The sequence below is a fragment of the Tamandua tetradactyla genome, chromosome 9 (genome assembly GCF_023851605.1).
Source record: "Tamandua tetradactyla isolate mTamTet1 chromosome 9, mTamTet1.pri, whole genome shotgun sequence".
NCBI lineage: Eukaryota > Metazoa > Chordata > Mammalia > Pilosa > Myrmecophagidae > Tamandua > Tamandua tetradactyla.
Genome location: NC_135335.1, coordinates 22,286,557 through 22,313,085, shown reverse-complemented (window position 1 = coordinate 22,313,085; position 26,529 = coordinate 22,286,557). Strand labels below are relative to the sequence as shown.

At 34.2% G+C, this 26,529-nt stretch overlaps 1 protein-coding gene and 1 pseudogene across 1 annotated transcript; one reads left to right on the top strand and one right to left on the bottom strand.

Annotated features, from left to right (window-relative positions):
* Positions 1–7,764: 7,764 nt before the first annotated feature.
* LOC143645608 (olfactory receptor 5J3-like) lies at positions 7,765–8,683 on the bottom strand (annotated as a pseudogene).
* Positions 8,684–24,816: 16,133 nt separating this feature from the next.
* LOC143645991 (olfactory receptor 8K5-like) lies at positions 24,817–25,689 on the top strand. The gene has a single exon (XM_077115072.1). The coding sequence runs from the start codon at positions 24,817–24,819 to the stop codon at positions 25,687–25,689; it is 873 nt and encodes a 290-aa protein (XP_076971187.1).
* Positions 25,690–26,529: the final 840 nt, after the last annotated feature.

Below are 26,529 nucleotides of genomic sequence, written 5' to 3'. Positions count from 1 at the left end.
TATCTATAATCCCATCATCTTTCATGTATATGCTTTTGGTTCATTGATTTTCATCACTAGGCATTCCAAGGAAAAAGTTTTATTGTGGTTCTTTAAAATGTTTATTTTATGAAGAAAGAAATAGAATAATTTTTAAAAGGTAGCAACATTAGAATGGCAGTGGATTAGAAAATATTCCACATAGTGAGCCAAAACATAACAAATTAAGTTTTAAAACAGTTAAATTCTAACTGGTTGGAAGTCAGTGAGTTGGTTGATAATGACTCTTAGATTTCTGACTGTGTGCCCGGCAGAGCCACAGAGCAAGTGGTACTAGGAACACTTCTTCCTATAGAGTTATGTTGTCCTTTGTTCAGTTTTGGTTAAATTCAATATAAAAGTATATTTATATGCATACCAAAAAAGACTAAAATGAATCTGAGAGACCAAGTTAAAGTTTGGAAAATGTTTTGCTAGCTAAATATCAATTACTTATTGATTTTCCCAGTGTTTATATGAAAAAGGTAGCAATTTGTACATAATAGATGTGCAGAAAAGTTCGTTAAATATAACTTTCTACAGTGTATGTGTGTGTGTGTGTGTGTGTGTGAGAGAGAGAGAGAGAGAGAGAGAGAGAGAGAGAGAGAGAGAGAGAGAGAATCAATGCTCTGACATGTTACACTTTGCTTAATTATAGGCAAGATCAGGAGTGTTGTTTTCTCACTGTCTCATTTTTTCTGTGATGGAGGCAAAACTACATATATCTAATTGTGGATATAAGCATGCCTTGTTTTATTGAACTTCACTTTATTGTGCTGTGTAGGTATTGTGATTTTTAATTTTTTTTTGTTTTCTTTCACAAATTGAAACTTTGTGACAACCCTGCACCAAGAAAGTCTATTGGCACAATTTTTCCAACAGCATGTTCTCACTTTGTGTTTCTATCTCTGTGTCACATTTGGGGTACCATAAACCAGACCTGTATAAGATAGTAAACATAATTCATGAATGTTGTGTGTGTTCTGAATACTCCACCATTTGGTCATTCCCCTATCTCTCTCTCTCTCTCTCTGTATCTCTTTTTCTCTCTTTCTTTACCCTTAGACCTCCTTATTCTCTGAGATACAACAATATTAAAATTAGGCCAAATAATAACCTAGAATGTACTACAAGGGTTCAAGTGATATCAAACATGTCTCAATTTAATTTAAAAAGTAAAATGATCAAGCATATCTTTTGGCTTGTCAAAAGTCAAGACAGGCCAAAAGCTAGGCCTCATACACCAGTTAGCCAAGTTTTGAATGTAAGGGAAAAGTTCTTGAAGGAAATTAAATTGCTGCTTGTAGTGAACACATGAATGATAAGAAAGTGAAATAGTCTCCTTGCTAATATGGAGAAAGTTTTAGTCAGGATAGAAAATCAAACCAGCCACAACATTCCCTTAAGCCAAAACCTAATATAGAGCAATAACTTAATTTTCTTTAGTTCTGGGAAGACTGAGAGAGATGAGAGGGCTATGGAACAAAAGTTTGAAGCTGAAAATGTTCGCTCATGAATTTAAGGAAAGAAACCACCATCTCCATAATATACAAGTTCAAGGTGAAGAAGCAAGTGCTGATGTAGAAGCTGTGGCAAGTAATTCTAAAGATAATATTAATGGTGAAGGTGGTAAACTAGACAATTGCATTTCAACAAAAATGAAACAGTCTTGTATTGGAAGAAGATACTATTTAGGACTTCCATAGTTAGAGAGGAGAAGTCAATGCCTGGATTCAATGCTTCAAAGAATAGGTTGATTCTTATATTAGGGGTCAATGCAGCTAGTGACTTAAGGTGAAGTAAATACTCATTACTATAAAAATCCTAGTGCCATTAAGAATTATCCTAAATCTGTGCTCTATAAATGAAACAACAACACTGGATGCAGCATATCTGTTTACAGGAGGGCTTACTGAATATTTTAAGCTGACTGCAGAGAGCTATTGCTCAGAAAAAACGATTCCTTTCAAAATATTACTGTTCATTGACAGGGAAACTGCTCATCCAAGGACTCTGATGGAGATGTACAAAGAGACTGATGTTGTTTTCATGCCCGGTAACAAATAAAACAACCATTCTGAAAGGAGTCATTTTGACTTTGAAGTTTTATAATCTAAGAAGTGCATTTCTCAAGACCATAGTTGCCATAGATTGTGATTCTTCTGATGGATCTCAGTAAAGGAAATTGAACACCTTCTGGAAAAGATTCACCATTCTAGATGCTATTAAGAATGTCTATTAACTGTCCACTTGGAAAAACTGGAGAAAGAACAGAAAAATAACCCCAAAGCAAGCAAAAGGAAAGAAATAACAAAGATTAGAGCAGAAATAAATGAAAGTGAGAACATGAAAACAATAGAGAAAATCAATAAGACCAGAAGTTGGTTCTATGAGAAAATCAAAAAGATTGATGGGCCCTTAGCAAGATTGACAAAAAGAAGAAGAGAGAGGACGCAAATAAATAAGATCAGAAATGGAAGAGGGGACATAACCACTGACCTCACAGAAATAAAGGAGGTAATAACACGATATTATGAACAACTTTATGCTAATAAATACAACAATGTAGACGAAATGGACTAGTTCCTAGAAAGGCATGAACAACCAACTTTGACTCAAGAAGAAATAGATGACCTCAACAAATCAATCACAAGTAAAGAAATTGAATCAGTCATTCAAAAGCTTCCTAAAAAGAAAAGTCCAGGACCAGACGGCTTCACATGTGAATTCTGCCAAACATTCCAGAAAGAATTAGTATCAACTCTCCTCAAACTCTTCAAAAAATCGAAGTGGAGGGAAAGCTATCTAATTCATTCTATGAAGCCAACATCACCCTCATACCAAAACCAGGCAAAGATATTACAAATAAAGAAAACTACAGACCAATCTCTGTAATGAATATAGATGCAAAAATTCTCAACAAAATTCTAGCAAATCGAATCCAACAGCACATTAAAAGAATTATACATCATGACCAAGTAGGATTCATCCCAGGTAGGCAAGGATGGTTCAACATAAGAAAATCAATTAATATAATACACCATATCAACAAATCAAAGCAGAAAAATCACATGATCATCTCAATTGATGCAGAGAAGGCATTTGACAAGATTTAACATCCTTTGCTGTTGAAAACACTTCAAAGGATAGGAATACAAGGGAACTTCCTTAAAATGATAAAGGGAATATATGAAAAACCCACAGCCAATACCATCTTCAATGGGGAAAAATTGAAAACTTTCCCCCTAAGATCAAGAACAAGACAAGAATGTCCACTATCACCACTGTTATTCAACATTGCGTTGGAAGTTCTATCCAGAGTAATTAGATAAGAAAAAGAAATACAAGGCATCAAAATTGGAAAGGAAGAAGTAAAACTATCACTATTTGCAGATGATATGATACTATATGCCAAAAACCCTGAAAGATCCACAGCAAAACTACTAGAGCTAATAAATGAGTACAGCAAAGTGGCAGGTTACAAGATCAACATTCAAAAATCTGTAGTGTATCTATACACTAGCAAAGAATAAGCTGAGGGGGAAATCAAGAAACGAATTCCATTTACAATTGCAACTAAAGAAATAAAATATTTAGGAATAAATTTAACTAAAGAGACAAAAGACCTATACAAAGAAAACTACAAAAAACTGTTTAAAGAAATCACAGAAGACCTAAATAGATGGAAGTGCATACCATGTTCATGGATTAGAAGACTAAGTATAGTTAAGATGTCAATTCTATCTAAATTGATTTACAGATTCAATGCAATAACAATCAAAATCCCAACAACTTATTTTTCAGAAATAGAAAAACCAAGAAGCAAATTTATCTGGAAGGGCAGGGTGCCCCAAATTGCTAAAAGTATCTTGAGGAAAAAAAATGAAGCTGAAGGTCTCATGCTGCCTGATTTTAAGGCATATTATGAAGCCACAGTGGTCAAAACTGCATGGTACTGGCATAAAGACATATATATCGACCAATGGAATCGAATAGAGTGCTCAGATATAGACCCTCTCATCTATGGACATTTGATCTTTGATAAGGCAGTCAAGCCAATTCACCTGGGACAGAACAGTCTCTTCAATAAATGGTGCCTAGAGAACTGGATATCCATATGCAAAAGAAGGAAAGAGGACCCGTATCTCACACCCTATACAAAAGTTAACTCAAAATGGATTAAAGATCTAAACATTAGGTCTAAGACCATAAAACAGTTAGAGGAAAATGTAGGGAGATATCTTATGAAGTTTACAACTGGAGGTGGTTTTATGGACCTTACACCTAAAGCAAGAGCACTGAAGAAATAAATAAATGGGAGCTCCTCAAAATTAAACACTTTTGTGCATCAAAGAACTTCATCAAGAAAGTAGAAAGACAGCCTACACAATGGGAGACAATATTTGGAAACGACATATCAGATAAAGGTCTAGTATCCAGAATTTATAAAGAGATTGTTCAACTCAACCACAAAAAGACAGCCAATCCAATTACAAAATGGGAAAAAGACTTGAATAGACACCTCTCAGAAGAGGAAATACAAATGGCCAAAAGGCACATGAAGAGATGCTCAAAGTCCCTGGCCATTAGAGAAATGCAAATCAAAACCACAAGGAGATATCATCTCACACCCACCAGAATGGCCATTATCAACAAAACAGAAAATGACAAGTGCTGGAGAGGATGTGGAGAAAGAGGCACATTTATCCACTGTTGGTGGGAATGTCAGATGGTGCAACCACTGTGGAAGGCAGTTTGGCGGTTCCTCAAAAAGCTGAATATAGAATTGCCATATGACCCAGCAATACCATTGCTAGGTATCTACTCAGAGGACTTAAGGGCAAAGACACAAACGGACATTTGCACACCAATGTTTATAGCAGCATTATTTACAATTCTAAAGAGATGGAAACAGCCAAAATGTCCATCAACAGATGAGTGGCTAAACAAACTGTGGTATATACATACGATGGAATATTATGCAGCTTTAAGACAGGATAAATTTATGAAGCATGTAATAACATGGATGGACCTAGAGAACATTATGCTGAGTGAGTCTAGCCAAAAACTAAAGGATAAATACTGTATGGTCCCACTGATATGAACCGACATTAGTGAATAAACTTGGAGTATGTCATTGGTAACAGAGACCATCTGGAGATAGACATAGGGTAAGATAATGGGTAATTGGAGCTGAAGGGATACCGACTGTGCAACAGGACTGGATACAAAAACTCAGAAATGGACAGCACAATACTACCTAATTGTAATGTAATTATGTTAAAACATTGAATGAAGCTGCATGTGAGGTATAGTGTTTTTTCCCTCTCTATATCATTTTATTTCTTTTTCTGTTGTCTTTTCACTTCTTTTTATAAATAGATGCAAATGTACTAAGAAATGATGAATATGCAACTATGTGATGATGTTAAGATTTACTGATTGTATATGTAGAATGGAATTATTTCTAAATGTTTTGTTAGTTAATCTTTTTTAATTAATAAAAAAAGAATATCTGTGATTCATGGAAAGAAATCAAAATATCAAAATTAACAGAAGTTAGGAATAAGCTTATTCCAATCCTCATGTGTGACTTTAAGAGGTTCAAAGACTTCAGTGGAGGGAGTAACTTCAGATGTGGTGTAATTAGCAAGAGAAGTAGGAATAAAAGTGAACCTTGAGTATGTGACTGAATAGATGCAATCTCGTGATAATATTTAATCAATAAGGAGTTGCCTCTTATAGGTGAGCAAAGAAAGTTGTTTCTTGAGATGGAATCTACTCCCAATGAAGATTCTGTGAAACATTTTTGAAATGAGAACAAAGGATTTAGACTATTGCATAAACTTAGTGCATAAAGCAGAAGTAGGGTTTGAGAGGACTGACTTCAATTTGAAAGAAGTTCTGCTGTGAATAGAATGCTAGCAAACAGTATTGTATGCATAGAAAAATACCTCACGAAAAAATCAATTAATGCATTAGACTTCATTGTTGTCTTATTTTAAGAAATTGACATATTCCCTCCAGCTTTCAGTAAACTCTACCCTGATCAATCAGCAGTCATCAGCATTGAGGTAAGACCCTCTATCAGCAAAAATATTAGGACTTTCTGAAAGATCAGATGATGATTAGCACTTTTCAGCAATAAAATATTTTAAATTAAGTTATACAAATTGTTTTTCTAGACATAATGTTATTGCACATTTGATAGGCTATGCTATCATGGTAACATAACTTTTATATGGACTGGGAAACCAAAAGATTCATGTGACTTACTTTACTTTGATATTCTCTTTATTTCAGTGGTCTGGAATTGAACCTGCAATATTTCTAAGGTATATTTTCAAATATTTAACAAAATACCTTTTGTGTATACTTCGTGATCAAGAGGGTATTGTTCTATCCGTTTTATTTGTATAACATATACTTGAGTGCAGTTGTAAAATCCAGGTAAGTCAGTGTCAGAAATAAAAATTAAATCAAAGTTAACTAAAAAGCTGGGGCAAATTGATCTTGTTTCACTTATCAGCAATCTATTCATATCAATTCTCATATGCATTTATATCAATGTATATGAAAACACATGGGAAGACCTATACATACCTATGAATGTTTATCATAAAAATTGAGGTGTTATTCTTCGACTAATGCATATAGTGTTTCTTTTGTATCAACTTAAACCCATGCACCAAAGATTACAAAATGTAATCTTGCAATGCAAGATTTGCATTGATTTTGCTATGCAAAAGCAACTATTTTAATTCTTTACAGGAAACATGAAAGTTACTTTTCCTTTTGTAAATGTTATCATTCTCTTTAACTATTGAATGTGTCTGCATTCTCAGTTATAATTAAATAATGCAGCTTGTCTCCAATTATATCAGTTGTTAACAGAAACTTAAATATGCAGAAAAATTCAATTAATATATACATAAATTTTTCTTTGTGATATAAATACATAATTCACAGGACTTTTAGCAATAGATAAGCATTTTGAACATGATAGGAAGGTACGAAGTCAAGAAAGTCATTAGTACAAAACTGAACCTGCAAACCTCTGGAGAGGCTTTACAATCCATTATCAGATTTAAAGATTTCTGGATAGGCACATGTTTGTGCTTGTGTGTGTATATTTGAGTGTGTGTGTGCATGTGTGTGTAACCTTAGATAAAAGTAAAGGGGGTGCTTCAAGGGAGAAATGGAAGAGTACTAAATTTTACATCCTTCAAAATAACCTTTGGAGTCATTTTAGACATTCAATGAAACAGTTTTTAAAGTGGATTCCTCATTGAAGCTAAGAATTATGAGTCATTTTCTCTGAACCCCTTAAATTTGAACTTAAAATTTTAAGATAAAACAAATAGGTCTCTTAATTATATGAATAATTTTTAAAAATCTTACTTGGAAAAACTCCTAGCCTTATAGATCTCTAAATTGATACATGCATATATATATTCAATATTCCAAATATTAGAAAATGTGTATATTCTTCCATTGGAATGATTCATTCCAATAATAATGGCTTAGGAGCTCAAGACAGTTGAGTTTTAAATGACAATTACTAAAATGCATCTTTTCACTAAGTCACTTTAAGTTTCTATGTTTCTTTCTTTATAGGAAAGATGAACATGTGGAATTATATTATTTGCACAATTCTTAGAAATTCTAGAATTAATTGATTTATATGAATGTTAATAGGTGGAGAATTGACTGGTAGAATGTTGCTAGATCAATAGCAACTTGAAATTAATGGCAGAAACGATGCATTTCTATGGCCCTTTTCATAGCATCCTTTACTTCTTTATTTCTCAGACTGTAAATCAATGGGTTTAACATCACCTGTGTATAGATCACAGAAACCACCTTCTCCATTTCTACAGAACACTGGGAGCTAGACTGAATGTAAATGAAGCTTAGGTAACCATAGGATATGGTCACAATAGTCAGATGAGAGGCACAGGTGGAGAAGGCTTTTTGTCTATGTGCTGCTGAATGGATCCTCATGATAGCAGCCACAATGAGCATGCATGACATGAACACAATTAATAAGATGACCAGGCAATGACCCCAGAGAAGGTTTGCAGCAGCAGTTCATTCCTGGAGGTAACAGAACATGACAGCTATACCTGTGAGGGAATATCACAGAACAAGAGGCTGACAACATTCGGTCTACAGGACAAACTCCCCAAACTTGTCATGTGTGTGTCAGTGAGTTAATCATTCCACATGTGTATAACCCAATGACCAGCACTACATTTTCTCTTATACATGCAGTGTAAAGAAAAGGGTTCACAACATCCAGGTAGCATATTCATCACTGACAGCAAGAAACCTTCAGTGGTAATGAATAACCCAAAGAATAAATGCTGCACGGTGCAGGTGGAGAATAAAACGTTTCTCTAACAGCAAAGAGGTTGATTAGACATTAAGGCACAATGACTAATGAATAATAGGCACCTAGAAATGAAAGGCAGTTAAGGAAACATTACAAGGGTGTGTAGGATTTAGCAGTGAGTTGAATGAAGAAGATAAGGCCTAGGTTCCCCACCAAGATAATGAAATAAATCACCAAGAACAACAGAAAAATTCACAACTCAGATTTCAGCACGGTCTGTCGGTCTTGTAAGAATAAACTCACTAATGGCTTCGAAATTCCTACAGCCATTCATTAATTCCTTTTCTTTAAACCTGATAAACAGACTAGAATGGATATAGAGAAAACAATTATATGACAAAATTAAATGGAAATGTTTATAGACACATGTTTTGGTTTGCTATTGCTGTTGGAATGCAGTACCAGAAATGGGTTGGCTTTTACAAAAAAAGGATTAATTAATTTATAAGTTTTCAGTTCTGAGGTATAAAAATGTCCAATCTGAGAGATCCTGAGAAAGTTACCTTGACTCAAGAAAGGCTGATGGCATCCAGAGCAACTCTGTCATCTGGGAAAGCACATGGCTACCATCTGCTGGTCCTTTGGCTTCTGGTTTCTTTATGCCCAAGAGATCAGTTCTCAGCTTGTCCCTTTCTTGTCACACATCACTATAAGCTGCAGGGGAAAATCAGGCCATACTTTCCACATTTAATTTGAAAATCTCTTCAGCTAGTTATCCCAGCTTGTGTGTTTTAAATTATGCCTGCCATCTAACACCTAATTTTGCCAACTTCTCTGCCAGTTTAAAACAAGAATCACCTTCATCCCACTTGCAGTAACACCTAAAGCATTTCTGTCTAAGACCTCATTGGAAGCAACTTTAGTGTCCAAATTTCTGCCACCAGTATGTTCAAAGCAATTCAGGCCTTCTCTATAAAGCTCTTCATAACTTTCCAGAATCTTTCCCATATTCATTCAAAAGGCCATTCCAACATGTTTGGCAGCAACCCACTCTATGCACAAAATTCTGTTTTAGGTTACTAATGTCGCCAGCATGCAACATATCAGAAATGGGTTACCTTTTATAACATGAATGTATTAAATTACAAATTTAAAATTCTAAGGCCATACCTCTCTCTCTAAGCCCCTCAAGGTGAGACATGACATCCAGGGGTGAAAGTCTCCCTGGACATGGGAGATGACTCCCAGGGATGAAAGCAGACCTGGCACTGTGGGATCAACAATTCCATCCTGACTAAAATGGGAAAAATAAGTGTAACTTAGAAAGTGTCAGTGGCATAGAGAGTTCAAATAGAGTCAAGAGGCTACTCTGGAGGTTGCTCTTATATGAGCTTCAGTTAGACCTTGCTATCTATCATAACATGCCAAACTCCAACCAGGACCATTTCAGCCAATCCTAAAGAACACTTAGGACAATATGTAAGATTCCACAAGTGTTCCATACACTAGAGTAACTTTCCAGAAACCTATAACCTCCAGATGGGTCCCTGGCCCAGAGAAGTCCTGAAACCTAGCACAGCCTTTCCAAAACATCAGATAGTTTCATTTCCCTAGTCCATATTAGTGACAGACCCTTCCAATATGAAAAATTTAGAATTGCCATAGCCCAAACACCTCTTTTCTATGAGGAAAGAGAGGGATGGAAAGATCAAAGGTGATGGTGGAGTTATACAAAGAAGATAGAATTTAACAAATGAATATCAATGTTAAATCATTAAATTGATATCTTGGGTGGGCCACAAAGGCACAGCAGAAAGAGTTCTTGCCTGCCATGCCAGAGACCTGGGTTTGATTCTTGGTGCCTGCCCATGTGAAAAAAGAAAGAAAGATATCTCTTTTAGTCTCCAGTATTTTATATATTTAATTTTTTTATTTTTAAATTTATTTATTTATTAATTAAAAAATTAAGAACAAATGAACAAAAACATTATCTTATCATTCTATTTTACATATATAATCAGTAATTCTCAATATCATCACATAGTTGCATATTCATTGTTTCTTAGAATATTTGCATCAGTTCAGAAAAAGAAACAAAAATACAACAGAAAAAGAAATAAAATGATAACAGAGAATAAAAAGATTATACATACAATACCCCTTTCCCCTCCCTTTCATTGATCACTAGCATTTCAAACTAAACTTTTTAACATTTGTTCCTCCTATTATTTATTTTATTCCATATGTTCTACTCATCTGTTGATAAGGTAGATAAAAGGAGCATCACACACAACGTTTTCACAGTCACACAGTCACATTGTGAAAGTTATATCATTATTCAATCATCATCAAGAAACATGGCTACTGGAACACAGCTCTACATTTTCAGGCAGTTCCCTCCAGCCTCTCCATTACGTCTTGAATAACAAGGTGATATCTACTTAATGCCTAAGAATAACCAGGATAACCTCTCGAATCTGTTTGGAATCTCTCAGCCATTGACACTTTGTCTATTTCATTCCTCCCCTTTTTGGTCGAGAACATTTTCTCAATCCCTTGATATGGGTCTCAGCTCATTCTAGAGTTTTTCTCAATCCCTTGATGCTGAATCTCAGCTCATTCTGGGTAGTCTCCAGTATTTTAGAGCATCTAGAAATAAAAACCTAAAATTGTGGAATTGTAACCCATGTCAAACTCTGAAATATGTTCTACAACTAATTGTGGTTTTGTGCATTGAAATTTATGGCTTTTTTGTATGTATGTTATTTTCCAAAAAAAAAGGAAAACAAGTCAATTACAAAAAAAATTAAGCCCTCTACCCTCCTATATTCTGGAGCAGATATAAGGAAAAATATGAGCGGATTATATAGTAGCCCATGACAAACTCTGGGATCTGTCCTGTAACTACTTGTTAAAGAGTGCTTTGAAAATAATTACTTTTTTATTTCTTTGCTTTGTATATATGCTATACTATACAATAAAAAAAGTAAAAAATAAAAAAAATTCTAAGTCCATAAAATATTCAGAGTAAGGCATCTAGAGAAAAATATTTTCTTTGGAAGGCTCAAGAATGGCTGATGCCATTTGGAACAATTCTGTCAACTGGGAAGGCACGTTGGCTTTTGCTTGTCCTTTGGCTTCTAATATAAATTGGCTTCTGTAGGGATGTTATGCATGTCCTGACATCTCTGTCTGTGTTGGCTCAGAGCTTTTCCCAAAATGGTTCCATCTTGAAGGATTCCAGTAAGTTGTTCTGGTTTGAAACTCTTGTGTACCCCAGAAAAGCCATGCTCTTTAATCTTCATTCAATGTTGCTGAATGGGATCATTTTGATTTAGTTGTTTCCATGGAGTTGTGGCCCACCTAACTGTGGGTGGGAATGTGTTGATTAGGTGGTTTCCATGGAGATGTGCTTCACCCACTCAAAGTGTGGACTTAGTGGAATCCTTTCAGAGGGAACAATTTTGAAATGTTTTAGAGTCCACACAGCCAGAGACCTTTGAAGATGCAAAAAGAAAATTCTCCCTGGGAAGACACTTGAAAAAGCCAGTAGAGAAATCTAGCAGACATAGTCCTGTGCCTTCCCAGCTGAAAGAGTTGTTCTCAACCCATCGGCCTTTCTCAACCCATTGGTATCTTTGTCTGGATGACTTAGTTTGGACATTTTATAGCCTGACAAATGTAAACATACAATCTAATAAATTCCCTTTTAAAAGCCATTCCATGCTGGTATATTGCATTCCAATGATTTTAGCAAATTAAAACATAAGTAGATTAAGACTCAAATGGAATAGGTAGAGATACATCTCAATGGAAGCTATTTGTTTTGGTTTGTAAGATGCTGAATGCAATATAACAGACATGGAATGGTTTTTTAAACGGAACTTAATAAGGTAAAAGTTTATACTTCTAAGAAGGTGAAAGTGTCCAAATTAAGGCAGCAACAAGAGGTTACTTTCACTAAAAAAAGCCAATGTGTCTGGAACACTTCTATCAGATGGGTAGTCATGTGGTTGGCCTCTGATGGTCCCTTGCTCCAGGGATTCATTGCTTTCAGTCCCTGTTCCTGTAGGAGATCCTCTCTTTGCTTCTCTGGAGCTGGTTTTCATCCCTTGGCTTCCCTTGGCTTAAGATCTCATAGTGATATCTGAAGGGGTCCAAGCATTTCCAAACATCTGTGTCTCTGTTTTCTGAAGCAACTGTTCTCCAAGGATCTACATCTGCTCTCTCTGTTAGCTCTGAAGCTTCTGTCATTTCTGGCTTTCTAAAACTGTTTCCTTTTTTAAGGGATTCCATTAAACAAATCAAGACAACCCTGAAATTGATGGAGTCACATGTCCATCTAAGCAAAGTATTGCACCCACAATTGGGCATGTCTATCTCTGCAGAGATAATCTATCAATATCTCACCTCATAATATTTAATCAGGATTTTTAAAATTGCTTCCCCCACAAGATTGTATCAGGATTAAAACAACTTTTCTCGGGTACATAATACTTTCAAATTGACACACTACCTTATCAAAAGGTCCCATCCACAGTTAGGTAGGTGACATCTCCATGAATGAAACTTAATAAAAAAAAACCCTCCCAAACAATAATTTTATTTCAACAATATTGAACTAAGAAAAAAATATGGCTTTTCTGGGGTACATAACAGCTGTAAACAAGCACAGGTTATTCTTTGCTAATTTTTTTTCTGTGATAGTTATGCTTCTGTCCCATCAAGAGATGTCTGAAACAGTGTTTTGACTCACAAAAATGTGTCTACTTCAAAGTGTCTGCCTCAATAGGTGGTGATACCAGCAGGATGGAAAACTGATGGCCATTGAAATGAAATTGAAAAAAATAATTTTAAGCTCTCTTACGAGAGAACTCATTTTGGATATGCCCAGAGTAAATGACAAGAAGATCTAAAATGAGTGCTTCCATGTAATTAGTCCACAAATGACTATTGCATAGCCAGAGACATACCAAAGATTACAAGATGGACCACATGACCTCCAAAGAAGATTTCACAATACTCTTAAAAGTGCCAAAATTTTGGTGCTTTCTGATGCTTTCTTGTGGATATAATAGAGACAGACACTCAATGGACATAATAGTCAAACACACACACACACACATTTAGACTAATCTTATTTTAAGTTCTCAATAATCATCCATTTCTGGTGCCACCATATTTAACAGAAAAGATTATAAAATGTTACTATCACTTTATAAATCCTTATAGGGTAAAAGTATCTTCCAACATTCTGCTTCATCTCTTTTGAGTAGTGATTGAATAACATTTATTGTAAATAATTTTCATTGCAATAATATTAGAGAACTAGAATATCTAGACATAATTTGTAAATTTAATTGTATTACTTATCCATGGTTTGCCCACCTTCTGCAAGTTGGAGTTGTAAACAGAATTGAATGATAGGATGTGGAGTTGGAGTAAATAGCCTCCAATATTCTTGACACTCATATTATTCTATGAGATTTACAGCTTAAGCTTTGTAACTGATCTCCTAAATATGAAGACATTCAAGTAAATAAGAGGAAAAGGCATTTGTAAAAAGAAAATTAAACTTACCAAAGGTAAAATGTTAAAATCAAGCTTTAAGACCTCCATTTCCATTTCCATTGTTTCTCCCTTCACACAAAAGCAATTTCAGTTACTGATTATGTGGTATGCTGGGTTATTAAATCTTTTCATAGTAGGTAGCTCTTTATAATTTTGGGTAAAATAATTGAAGGTCAGTCTATTCATTGATGAACAGCAGCCAAACAAAAAACTAACAGATAGGTTTTAATATATTTAATTCTTTCCCCTAAAAGGACAAATTTAGATTAAAAGGCCAGTATATATGTATATATTAAACACACACTATATGGATCATAGGAGAACAAAGACTGGATAATAGGATAAATTTATAGGGTAGCGGTTCTTTGACATTTGGTGAGTGTCAGTACAGGACTATTACTTAAAAGAGATGGGAGGCATTCACTGGTCACTGAAAAGATGTGTGAACCAGGCACAAGAACAGCACAAGGGGAGCTGAGAACACAAACAGGAAATCTTGAAATGCAGAGGTATCTGGAATATGTGAAGAAAAGTACATATTGGATTGGAGAAATCTAGACAAGAAATGATGGGTATTAAGCAATACAAAACTTAGAAGAGGACAATATAGGTCCTAGGAAATTTCTAATGTTCAAAATCTTACTGGATGACACATCACAGAAGACAGCAGAGTCAGAAGCTCTAGAAATTAGGCATTCCACTAAAACAATGACAGAGCTCTCAGAATAAAATATTCCAGAATGATGGAATGTAGTCAAACACTTTTAATGATGAGGGGAAGGCTTGATGAAAAAAGAGCTTGGCAAATTTCAGTGAATATTGGTATCACATATAATAGTGTCCCTCCTCAGTCCCCAGCCCCAAGGCAGGCAGCTAAGGGTATGGCTATCTGCAATCCTCTCACAGCTTACAGGTGCTAGGATGGGCAAAAAAGATCTGGTTCTCCAAATACTAGTGACGTGTGCTTTGATCTGCCTTATGGTTCACGGAAGTACTGGCACAGAGGTGGCCATTGCATATCTGAAATCACCTGCTTCTCTGGGGAAGTCACAAAACATGTTCAACGGCCATCATCGGACCTTCCACTACCCATATCTCCTTACTTATTGTGTGCTATTCCATAACCTGGGGTAGATATTGAGTGTAACAAAAGGCCCAGCCTGACCTTAAACCTAGAAATCAGGAACAAGCAGGCCCAGATACTTATCAGAACAGACATTTTCAGTCACAGGGTCCCCTTCCCATCAAAGGTAGATAAAAACCACATGCAAACAGCAGATTGGTCTCTCTTCCTTGGTGTAAGAGCTACCATCTATTGACCATGACCCAGAGCAGTTTGGGGCCACCTTGAGAGACAGGCCATGATATGACTTTGCCTCTTGCTCTTTTATACTCTTTGTGATATTTAAGTGACAAGGAGATTTTGCTTTACTGGACTCTTTATTCTGTAAAATAAAGGTATCATTTACTAAAAGTTTCAGTGGTGCCCTGAGCCTGTGTCTCCATGACACACCAATATAACAATTCAGTTCATGCAGTTAGTGGATAAGAATTGTCTTTTATTCTGTTTATATGGGCTTTTTGGATTTTCCATGATATGTTTCTGACTGTAGACACACTGATGATCTCTGACAGCTGACCCCATTATGCACACCACAACTATTCATTATCACCCCTATTAATTAGGGTTCATATCTGAAGTACGGGGTTTTGAAACATTACATGTTGAGAATTGAGGTATGCCCAAGATCTATTTAGTTTGTGGAGCTGATAATGGCCAATGAAAGCACTTATTACATCTATATTAGTAACTGTGTGTTTCTTTCTACATTGTTTTGTTAAGGATAGATGTCTTCTCAAATTTATTTTCAGTGTATTTTTTTGAGCCAGAAACAATAATGTATAGAAGGTTTGAGACAAGGTGTTTTCTCTCTTTCCTGTAGACACCATGAAGAATTTATTTGTCCTTCTTTTATCATCATTTCTACTCTAATAAACATTGCATGCTATCTAAGCTGTATTCAAATATACACAAACTAGACTAGACAATTTTTATATATTTAGCACTTGATTTGATTTACTTCCTTCTGAAATACTTAATGCCCTACTGCTGCTTTTATGACCATATTTCAGATGCACAGATACTAGTAACATCTGAAAGGAATTGATGACAAAAAGTGAATAAATGCAGAAAATGGAGTATAAAGAAGAGTATAAAAAGAAGGAAAGTTAGGTTATGTGAATGGAAGCGCTAAAGGATTTATTAAAGGTGATTATTAATGGATAATAAAAAATAAAAGCTGTTGCAAAATGCAAGTGGTTAAATTAGCATATTCACTGATATTATTTTAATGGGTTTTCAGAATGTTATATTACTAAAGACAGAAAAACAGTATGGTATGAGTAAAAAGTACCCTAAAAAAACATTTTCATTGCATAGAACCCAACCACTACGTGAGAAAGAGGACTTTCATTAATAGAGGATGCATAAAAGGTTGGTGAGTTAATTCTATTAAAATAATGTACATTCTATTGACATACACTTTTCTGATTATTTCACATTTATTCACTGCAAAACTTTGGGGATGAATATTTACATCATTTTGAATGCTTTTTTGTTTCCAACAAACAAAATATTTTTGTCTATTTCATGTTTTCTTCATCTTTAGTATAATAATTGAAGAGATAGGAGAAAATTCTCAATCATGGAGTACATACAATTTAAAGAAAGAAAATGAAATTCAGTTTTAACTCTCTCTGCTTTGGCATAGATTATATGTCAAGAAAAAATTTTGATCTGTTAAATAATATTGCTTGGAAGATAAAAAGGAATAAATGCTAGTATAATAACGATAGTCCTCAGCCCACCTATTTTTGTTGCTATTATTTGTGAAGTTGGAATGGAAAATAGCTTTACGAATCATCTTAACTTGCTTAAACGTCCATTTTTACACAGAAAACTACAAAGAAACAAAAAAGTAACTGAGACAGTCTGACATACCAACAATTCTTTGTGATGTTAATTAAGACCCATAACTCCATGGAAAAGGAGGAACCATAATAAACAATTCAAGGAAGTCTGCTTGTTTTCAACAGATAAGCCTACTCCTACAAGCAGTGCTTGCAAATTATGGACCATACCCAAGGACATAGCACCTTGAACAACACACATAGCCCATATCCTCCATGCCCTCCCCTCCTTGTTCCCTCATACATTTTCATTATTCAAAGTAGGTATAGAAATTGTTTCCCAGCCACTTCTCTTTGAGAAGTAACTTTCTTTTAGTTCTGCTCCCATGCACATCAGTTAGCACAATAAACTTATTCCACATCTTGGTTTTCAGAACCTTGCTTTCAACCTAACATATTGTAGTCTCCCTTAGACATTTTCTAGAAAAGTACAAATTTTAGTACATTTAAAGCATATTTTATTCCCCATTTTCTTGAAAATAATAATACCTGAAAGTGCTAGAAAATATTCACACACTTAATTAAAATAAAAATATTATAATAAATATGTAAAGAGCCAAACTACTTTGAGGAATTTGAGCAATGATCTAACTTGGCAAATTACAACAGAAGCATATGGTAAGCAATAACTGAATAACAACATGCAAAGTGAAGTTGATTTCCTAGCTCATTTTTCACACAAAATTTAACTCATAATAGATCAATGACCTAAATGTAAGAGAGAAAACCATCTAACTCTTATAAAAATCTTAATTACCAAAGATTGATTAATGCATGCTTATATTTGACACCTAAAGCACAATCAACAAAAGAAAAAGAAGATAAACTTTTGAAATGAAAAATTTGGATGAACATTTTTCCATAAAGTTATACAAATGACAAACAAGCACATGATAAAACATAAAATATCACTGATCCTTATGAAAATCAAATCAAAACTACAGCAAAATATCACTACACACCCATAAGCTGGCTTTAATAAAAGATGGATGATATAGCATATTTGGGTAAGATGTGAAGAAATAAAAACCCTTATGGGAATGTAAAATGATGCAGCCACTGTTTAAAACAGTTTGGTAGTTCTTCAAAAGTTAAACATAGAATTACCAAATGACCCAGCAATTCCACCCTAATGCATATACACAAAATAATTAAAACAGACACTCAAGCAGATATCATGCACAAATGTTCATAACTCCACTATTCACAATAGCCAAAGGTAGAAATAGGCAAAATAGCAATCCACAATGAATGGATAAGCAAATTGTGGTATATACATACAATAGAATATTATTCAGCTAGCAAAAGCAATTAAGTGTTGATACTGATGAGTGCTACCCACTTGAATGAACTTTGAAAACAATGCTAAATGAAAGAAACAAGAAATCAAACATCATATGTTATATGATTCTTATTATATGAAATTTCCAGAATAAAAAAAAATCCACAGCAATTGAGGGCAGATTTGTGCTTGCCCAGTAGAGGATGGAGGGAGGGGGTGATTGCTAAATGAGTAAAGGGTATTTGAGTGTGATTGAAATGAGAGAGATGTAGTAGTCATCTAACAAATCAGGATTTAAGGGATGATTTTGAGCACTGAATCACTATATAGCTATTCTTTTTTGCTTTTTGGTATATTGGATTAGACAGAGGGAAATATCTGAAATCTCTGAATTGTAACCCATCTGTCTTGATCTCTGGTAAAGATTGTATAACCCTTACCTTCTTCCCTGCATTTTAATAACTTTGTGACTAACCTTTATTTGTACCCAGTTATCCAGTTTCTCAACTTTAGAGTCTATGATCACTGAAGACAGCCCCTAATCTGTTTATTAATGAAGGGTATTGTCTTAGCCCAGGACCAACGCACCCCAAATCCAAAGTTATCTTGATAATTGTCACTGGATATAACCAAAATGGGCCCATTTGACATGCACAGTAGCTTATACTTTAACCTATAAGTCACTTAAACTCATTCTGCCATTTTCTTACGTACATTCTTTGACTAAGCATGTAATCAAGCTGCACATGCTCAGTAATTTGATCATTTCTAATAATATCATCTGGCACCACTGAACTTATTACCCTAAACCTTGCTCATCTTTTTTTCTAATAATGTAGCAGGCAGCTCCTGTTTGCCCAAGCCATTTTCTCTCACAGCAGGCAGGCCCCTGTTTACTCAGGCCATTTCCCCTTTGAAAGTCTCACTTGCCCCCAGAACATTTAAAACTGCACTTAGCCAGGATAAAAAAAACTCCTGTAGAGACCTCTCCCCTTCTGTACATTGGCATGTAGTCAAGTACTTCCCTTAAAACCCTGAGACAACCCCTGTTGGGGACTCAGACTTTCAGAGGCTACTTTGCTGAGCCCTATGGCCATAGAAAACTAAAACCTACTTCCTGAAACTTCAGAGCCTCAACCCAGGTTTGTTCTGTTTCCGTGTAATGTTCCTGGAGGCTTGTGGCCTTGTTCCTGGTTTTGTCCAACAATAAAACTTTCAGAATTACTGCAGTTCAGAGGGATGGATTTCTGTCTGCTAGGCCCTCTGCTCTCCTATAAATGCCTAGTAATAAACTCTTTGTCTCTTTGAAACTCCTGTGTCTCAGGAATTGGTTATTGAGCATATCAGGCAAAAGAATCCAAGGCCTGTGTCCAACAATGGTTGCTCAATATAATGAATGCACTAAAAGCCACTGAAATATACATTTTAAAATGGTAAATTTACTATTACATAAATTTACCTCAATAAAAATGTTACTTAGTATATTTCCTGACTCTAATGAAGTTAAACTGAAATTTACCTCAAAATATACAATACAATCTCAAGCATTTTTTAAAGTAAATTTTAAAAATTTACTTTTAAGTAATCTATTTTTCCAAAATAATTAGAAGGAAATCAGAAAGAATTCCAATGGAAATGATAATAAAACCACAAAATCTCAAAATTTTTCTGATTCAACATAAAACACTGCTGAAAAGAAAAGTTACACTTTTAAGTAAGTATATTAGGAGTATAAGGAATTCAGTAAAAATAAACTCAGAAAATAGAATCCAATTAAACCCAAAATAAGAAGGAAGGAATAAAAAACAATTGGACAAATCAATGAAATAATTGAAAAATAATATATAAGATAAAAATAAACTATGTTACTACACAAATCAATCATAATAAACCCTTATTAAAATTAGTTAAGGAGACAGAGGTCGAGACAGAGTTACAGAGACACACCCAGAGAGAAACAGAGACAACTAAAATAAGCTATGAAACCATTATCATTCATTTAAGAGGGAATACACATACAAACAACATTTTCCATAATAATATAGGAAGGAAACATTATGAAATATGCAAGTTTAAAATATTAGATGAAATGGAAACATGATATGAAAAGTAAAATTGACAAAAGAAGAAAGTTTAGAAATATCTTAATAGCCATATACTAAAGCTTTTTTAATATAATATAAATTTACTACAAAGAAAACATTGAGATCAGATAATTGCTCAGACATAGTCTACCAAAAGTTTAAGGAAAAATATTTCTAATCTGATACAACTTTTCCAAAAATAATATAAGAAATGAACACTCCCAACTCATTTTATAAGGTCAGAGTAACCTTTCTCTGAAAACCTGAAAAACATCAGTATAAGAAATAGAATTTTGAATACAATCATAAAGATATACATTAAAAATACTCAATAGAATACTAACAAATGGAATAAAATAATATACTAAAGTGTTAATATATGATAAAAGTGGGCTGTATTCTGTGAATATAAAGTTAGTTTATTCTTTAAAAATTAATGTAAATCAACATATGGAGGAACAAATAGGAGAAATGCATGATAATCAATGAAGAAAAAGGTTTGATGTATGTATACACTCACTCATGAATTATAAATGATTTCAGCAAACCAGCATTGAAGGAGAATTTAATAATGATAATCTTGGTATTGAGCATTTTTTCATGTGTTTATTGGCCATTTGTACATCTTTTTTAGAGGAAAACTCTTAAGTTCTGGCATGTTTCAATTGGGTTGTTTGTTGTTGAATTGCAGGTGCTCTTTATATATTCTGGATAATAAGTTCTTATCAGAAATACTATTTGTAACTATTTTCTCCCATTATATAGGTGTTTTTCACTTTCCTGATAATGTCTTTTGATGTACAAAAGTTTTAAATTTGTTGAACTCCAATTTAAATATTTTTTCTTTTGTTGTTCTTGGTTTCGTTATCATCTAAAAAATCCATTGCTGAATCTAAGGGCATGAAGATTTTCTCCCAAATTTTCTGAGAGTTTTGGGTTTGGCCCTTCTATTTAGGTTACTTATCATTGCATTTTTTTAATGTATGTTGTAAAGAAGGGTATCAAATTTGTTATTTTGATATAGAAATACAGGTTTCCCAAGGAACATTCTTTCCCTATTGAATGTACTTGACACTCTTATTGAAAATCAACTGGCTGTAGACATACGTTTTATTTCTGAACTCTCAATTTCAAATTACACATTTTTAGCATAATGACAACACCATATTTTTTCTTTGATTAATAGATATAAATCATGAAAAAAATCTAAGTTTTGTAATGTCATTTACTATTCCAACACAACTTTGCAACTGTACAATTTTACCAGGATTGAGTTGATTTCTAATTGTTTTCCCCATTGTACCTTTAATCACTGACTCCATGTAAGTGAGTGCCTTTACATCATGCAGGACCCCCAGGGACCTGTACAAACCATTTATGTTGTTTTGTTCCTTTCTCCATTGCTCCCAGCTTTTCTCACTGGGAAATAAGTAGGATGTCTTACATAATTAGACAGTACATGAAGACAATATTTGATGTCTCTCGGACAATTTGGACATAAGAATGTATTACACATTGTTTCCTTAGGGAGAATCATAACTGGAGAGGGAAACCATAAATTCTTCCCACCATAAGGAGAGAAACAGAACTTTGGGAGAAAAAAATGCAGTCCTTGATTATGGTGAGTGGATAAGAGCTACCTTTCTTTCTAATTATGTATAAATTTTGGTTATTTCTGATGGTACTGAGAGAGCTGATCTCATCAAGTATTACATCAATACACACTATTTACATCATTAATAGGGCTTCATTCCTGCAGTACATTGTTTTTAGGGCATTAAATTCTGTGAAATGAACATGTGTCCAAGATCTATTTGTTTTGTGTGGGATGATAGTGACATTTGGATACAAGAGAAGAGGGAGTTAAAGTATCTGAAAACGGCATCAGTGATCTAACTAATAGAATCATTTAAGGTTAAGATTGCCAGATAATATACAAGAACCCAGAAATTAACCAATTTCAAATTAATCTCAATTTAAAATTGAGATTAAATGAGTAGGATTTTTAGTATAAGCATGTCCTATGCAATATTTGATAAATGACAAATATTTCTTTTAGTAATATTATATCCAGTGTAATACTTGATAAACAATAAAATAATTTTAGTGTAATTATGCCATATACAATAATTGATAAACTGAATATTATTTAGATAAGTGAGATGCATGAAAATGTTGTCTCTCTTGGGGCTGTTTCTTTATTCAGTTTCTCACCACAGGATCTAGTTTTTTGTTTGTTTGGTTTTTTTCAGAATCAGCATTACAACATGACTGAGTAAACTGACAAGTATATACCATGATCTTTAGCAGATATGAAGTTGTGGAGAATCTCTTGAACTGAACATAATTCCTAAGTGACAACAACATGACTCAATATTGGAATTTCTTTTATTCCTTTGCAACGTTTTGTCTCCTCTGTACAAATGGCTATTCTCAGCAGGAGGTATTAAAATGTGCATATTATCACTTTCAAAAAAGATAAAAGATACAATGGAGAAGGAGAAAGGTAAAATAACCCAAATATTATTCAAAGGTAAATAGTACCCGACACTGAAAATGGAGATAGACTCAATTAGTACTAGAATTATTCTAGCACACTGTTGATGCTATCAAATTAATATAACTGATACTGGCATACTGAGTCTCTTTTGCTCAATCCACTATACCTCCATTTTTACAGTAAAATTATAAGAGCAGGGCCTGCAATAATTCAAAGATGAGATACAATGTTAAAATGGGCCTGAACTTCAGTTCTCATATCAAGGCAGAAGAGGGGACTAGGTGGGAAATGATTCTCAATGCAAATACAGCAGCCAACCTAATACAGGAAGTGGAGATGGGGCTCAGCAACCCCAATCTCCTTGATCACACTGACAAAATCATCAACTAAAATAAGCAGAATCCTAAAATAGCTGCCACTCCCTTGAAAGTTTTACCAGCCAAAGGACCAAAAATCACCTTTAACAGACAAATGCCTCAAGGTCTCTCTGGACTACAGCTGCTCCAAACTGCAGGCTTGGACCTTGGAGGTGGAGGAAATGGGGAAAGGAGGTGGACTGGAAGTCTCTATATGACACTTGTGTACCTAAACCTGCATATTTCTTTAAGTTGTATAATTCCATTCTGCATTTTTTGCATTTGAATATTTTGAACTACATTATTGTTGTAATTAAAAATTGTGCTTGCAGAATCCTAGCTTTGCATTGAGAGGAATCTGAGTCCAAGAGAAGTTTGAAAGTTGTTCCAAATGGATTAAGCTAAACCAGCTTCTCTAGCTCAATTGGGGCAATTGTACTTTGACTTACTGACTTTCCTTGTGCAATTGTAGGAAAAGAAGGGGTGATTTTTTTTGAAAATCACAGTGTTACACCCTAAATTTTCCATTTTACAGGTACAGAAAAAAATTGAAAGTTGCAATATATGATGTAATAAATATGCAAATAAATATTAGATGTAGTCAATAGAGGCTCTTTCATCTGCACAGTGATATATTGGAGGATATAAAGCACATAAAATTAAACAATCAAGTTGCTTGAATATTGATATAAATTATAAATTTAACAGGTATGAACCAGATCATTTGGTTTTTGAAGTTCATAAAAACTATGACTATTAAAAAAATTCAAAATGAGTACTGAGGCATGAACATGTACTTAGAATGAAAAAAAGTTCATATATGAACAAACAGATAATGGCCATATAATTCATAAAACCTAGAAATAAAAGTATGTCTATTAATCATGTCTCTGACAAACCTCACCAGTAGGGGTGCTGGGAATGAATTTAAGAATGATTGCCACCTAGAACACGTCACATTGTTTAACTATAGATGTCACTAATTTGACCTGCATAAATATATCTACTATTATTAAATGAAACTTTAACTAATTCACACATAGCTGACTCCTAATAATTCCTGTAGACATTCCAATGCAACCTAACATTAAGATAAAGTATAATGGAACAAAAAACAAAATGGAAAGAGATTACCTTATTGATGATAGATGTAATCATGATGATAAACTGATTATGATCATCTCATTTTCACAACCTTTAGGAATGTAAATCACTGTGTGAGTGCATTACTAAGGCTCCACCCAGGGTGCAGTTGGGGGACCATAAAATAGAACCTTCGTTTGTTTCTGTTTCTATTTGCCTCTTTATCTGAAAATTTAAAAGAAACTTAAAAAAATTGAAGTGTACTACATAAAAGCTGTGATTTCATTGAGTAAATAAACAAATAAAATCTATATTGTTCTATATTAACACATGCAGGGTTTTGTTGTCAGTCGATATGCTTCAACCATTATTGTCTCTTTGAAGGGTTTAATCTCTGTCATTGTAGCACACAATGTGTCTTATTTGGGACCCCCATATTGGAAGAATAGAACTTTTTAAAATTATTTTACCTTCAAAATCAGATTTGGGAATTAATTTCCTATCATTCACTATACAAAGCACTCTACATTATTTCTACAAGTATTATGTTTATATAATGTTACATGAAAACTAATACCAAAACTTCTGTTTTTCTCCAGAAAAGATAACAGGATAAAATGGGCCAAAAGAATCTGACAGTGCTGTCTGAAATCATTCTACTGGGAGTCACAAGGCGCCCTGAGCTGCAGGGTCCCCTTTTTGGGGTCTTTCTCCTCATCTACATGGTCACAGTGGTGGGCAACCTGGGCATGATCATCCTGACCAAGGTGGACTCCCACCTCCACACTCCTATGTATTTCTTTATCAGACAACTGGCTTTCATTGATCTTGGCAATTCTACTGTCATTTGTCCCAAGATGCTGGCAAATCTTGTTGAGGAGCAAAATACCATTTCTTATTATGCCTGTGCCACACAGATGGCTTTTTACCTTTTGTTCATTATTAGTGAATTGTTCATATTGTCGGCCATGGCCTATGACCGCTATGTGGCCATCTGTAACCCTCTGCTCTACAGTGTGATCATGACGCAGAGACTTTGCAATGTGCTTGTGGGTGTCCCCTACCTCTTCAGCACCTTTCAGTCTCTGATGTTCACCATTAAGATATTTACTTTGACCTTTTGTGGTTCTAATATCATCAGTCATTTTTACTGTGATTATGTTCCCTTGATATCTATGCTTTGTTCCAACGAAAGAGAATTAGGACTATTGATCATAATATTTGCAACATCAAACTTGATTTCTTCCCTTATCTTACTCTTAGTGTCCTACACATTAATACTGATAGCCATATTTCGAATGCATTCAGCCCAGGGCAAGGAAAAAGCATTCTCCACTTGTGGTTCTCATCTGACTGTGGTGGTTGTATTCTATGGGACTCTACTACATATGTATGCACAACCTAACTCTGTTCACTCTTTTGAAAGTGACAAAATGGTCTCAGTGTTTTACACTTTGGTCATCCCTATGCTTAACCCCCTTGATCTATAGTTTAAGGAACAAAGAGGTAAAAAATGTCTTCTACAGAGTCTTTAAGATTCCATGATCTATTTGATAGTCAATATAGAATATTGTTCTACAAATCTATTACAAGAGCAAATATCATTTGACATTTTTAATAGATAGAATTACCTTCTCTTTGGCTCACTAACAAAAACTTAGCCTATGTGCTTCCATAGAATCTCCGTCTTTCCCTGAATGTAACAGTTTTACTCTCCCACTCTGTATCCATAAACCATTTGTTTATTTCTCCACTGTGCTTTGTTTTGTTTTGTTTTTAAGGACAGTAATTTATTCAAATATGTTTTCTTTGTGTTCTGTGAATCAGAAGTCACAGTATATAGAAAGCTTGAGAGTTTTCTGTGTATTCTGTTGACACCATAAAGAATTTATTTGATCTATCATTCATTTCTACCATGATTATCATTTCTTGTTAATTATACATTAATAATATATATGTGGGAAATAGATTTGATAAATTTAATCACAAACACTTGGTTTTTTTGTTACTCTTGACATACATAATGCCCTACTTGCTGATTTTTATGGTCATTTTTAAGATGCACACATAGCAGGTAGCTCAGAAAAAAATCAATGTTAGAAAGTTAACAAATGTAGAGAACATGGAGAACAGAGGAAGGATAAAAAAGAAAGATATTTGAGATACCTGACTGGAAGGATAAAATAATTCATTAAAGATAAATATTGAAGGAGAATGTAATGACAAAAATTTATTGTGAGAATGAGAAGATAATATTGACACATATTAATATTTTCTCTAATATTATTTTAATGACTTACTTTATATTAGTAAAGAAGAAAGAATAACAT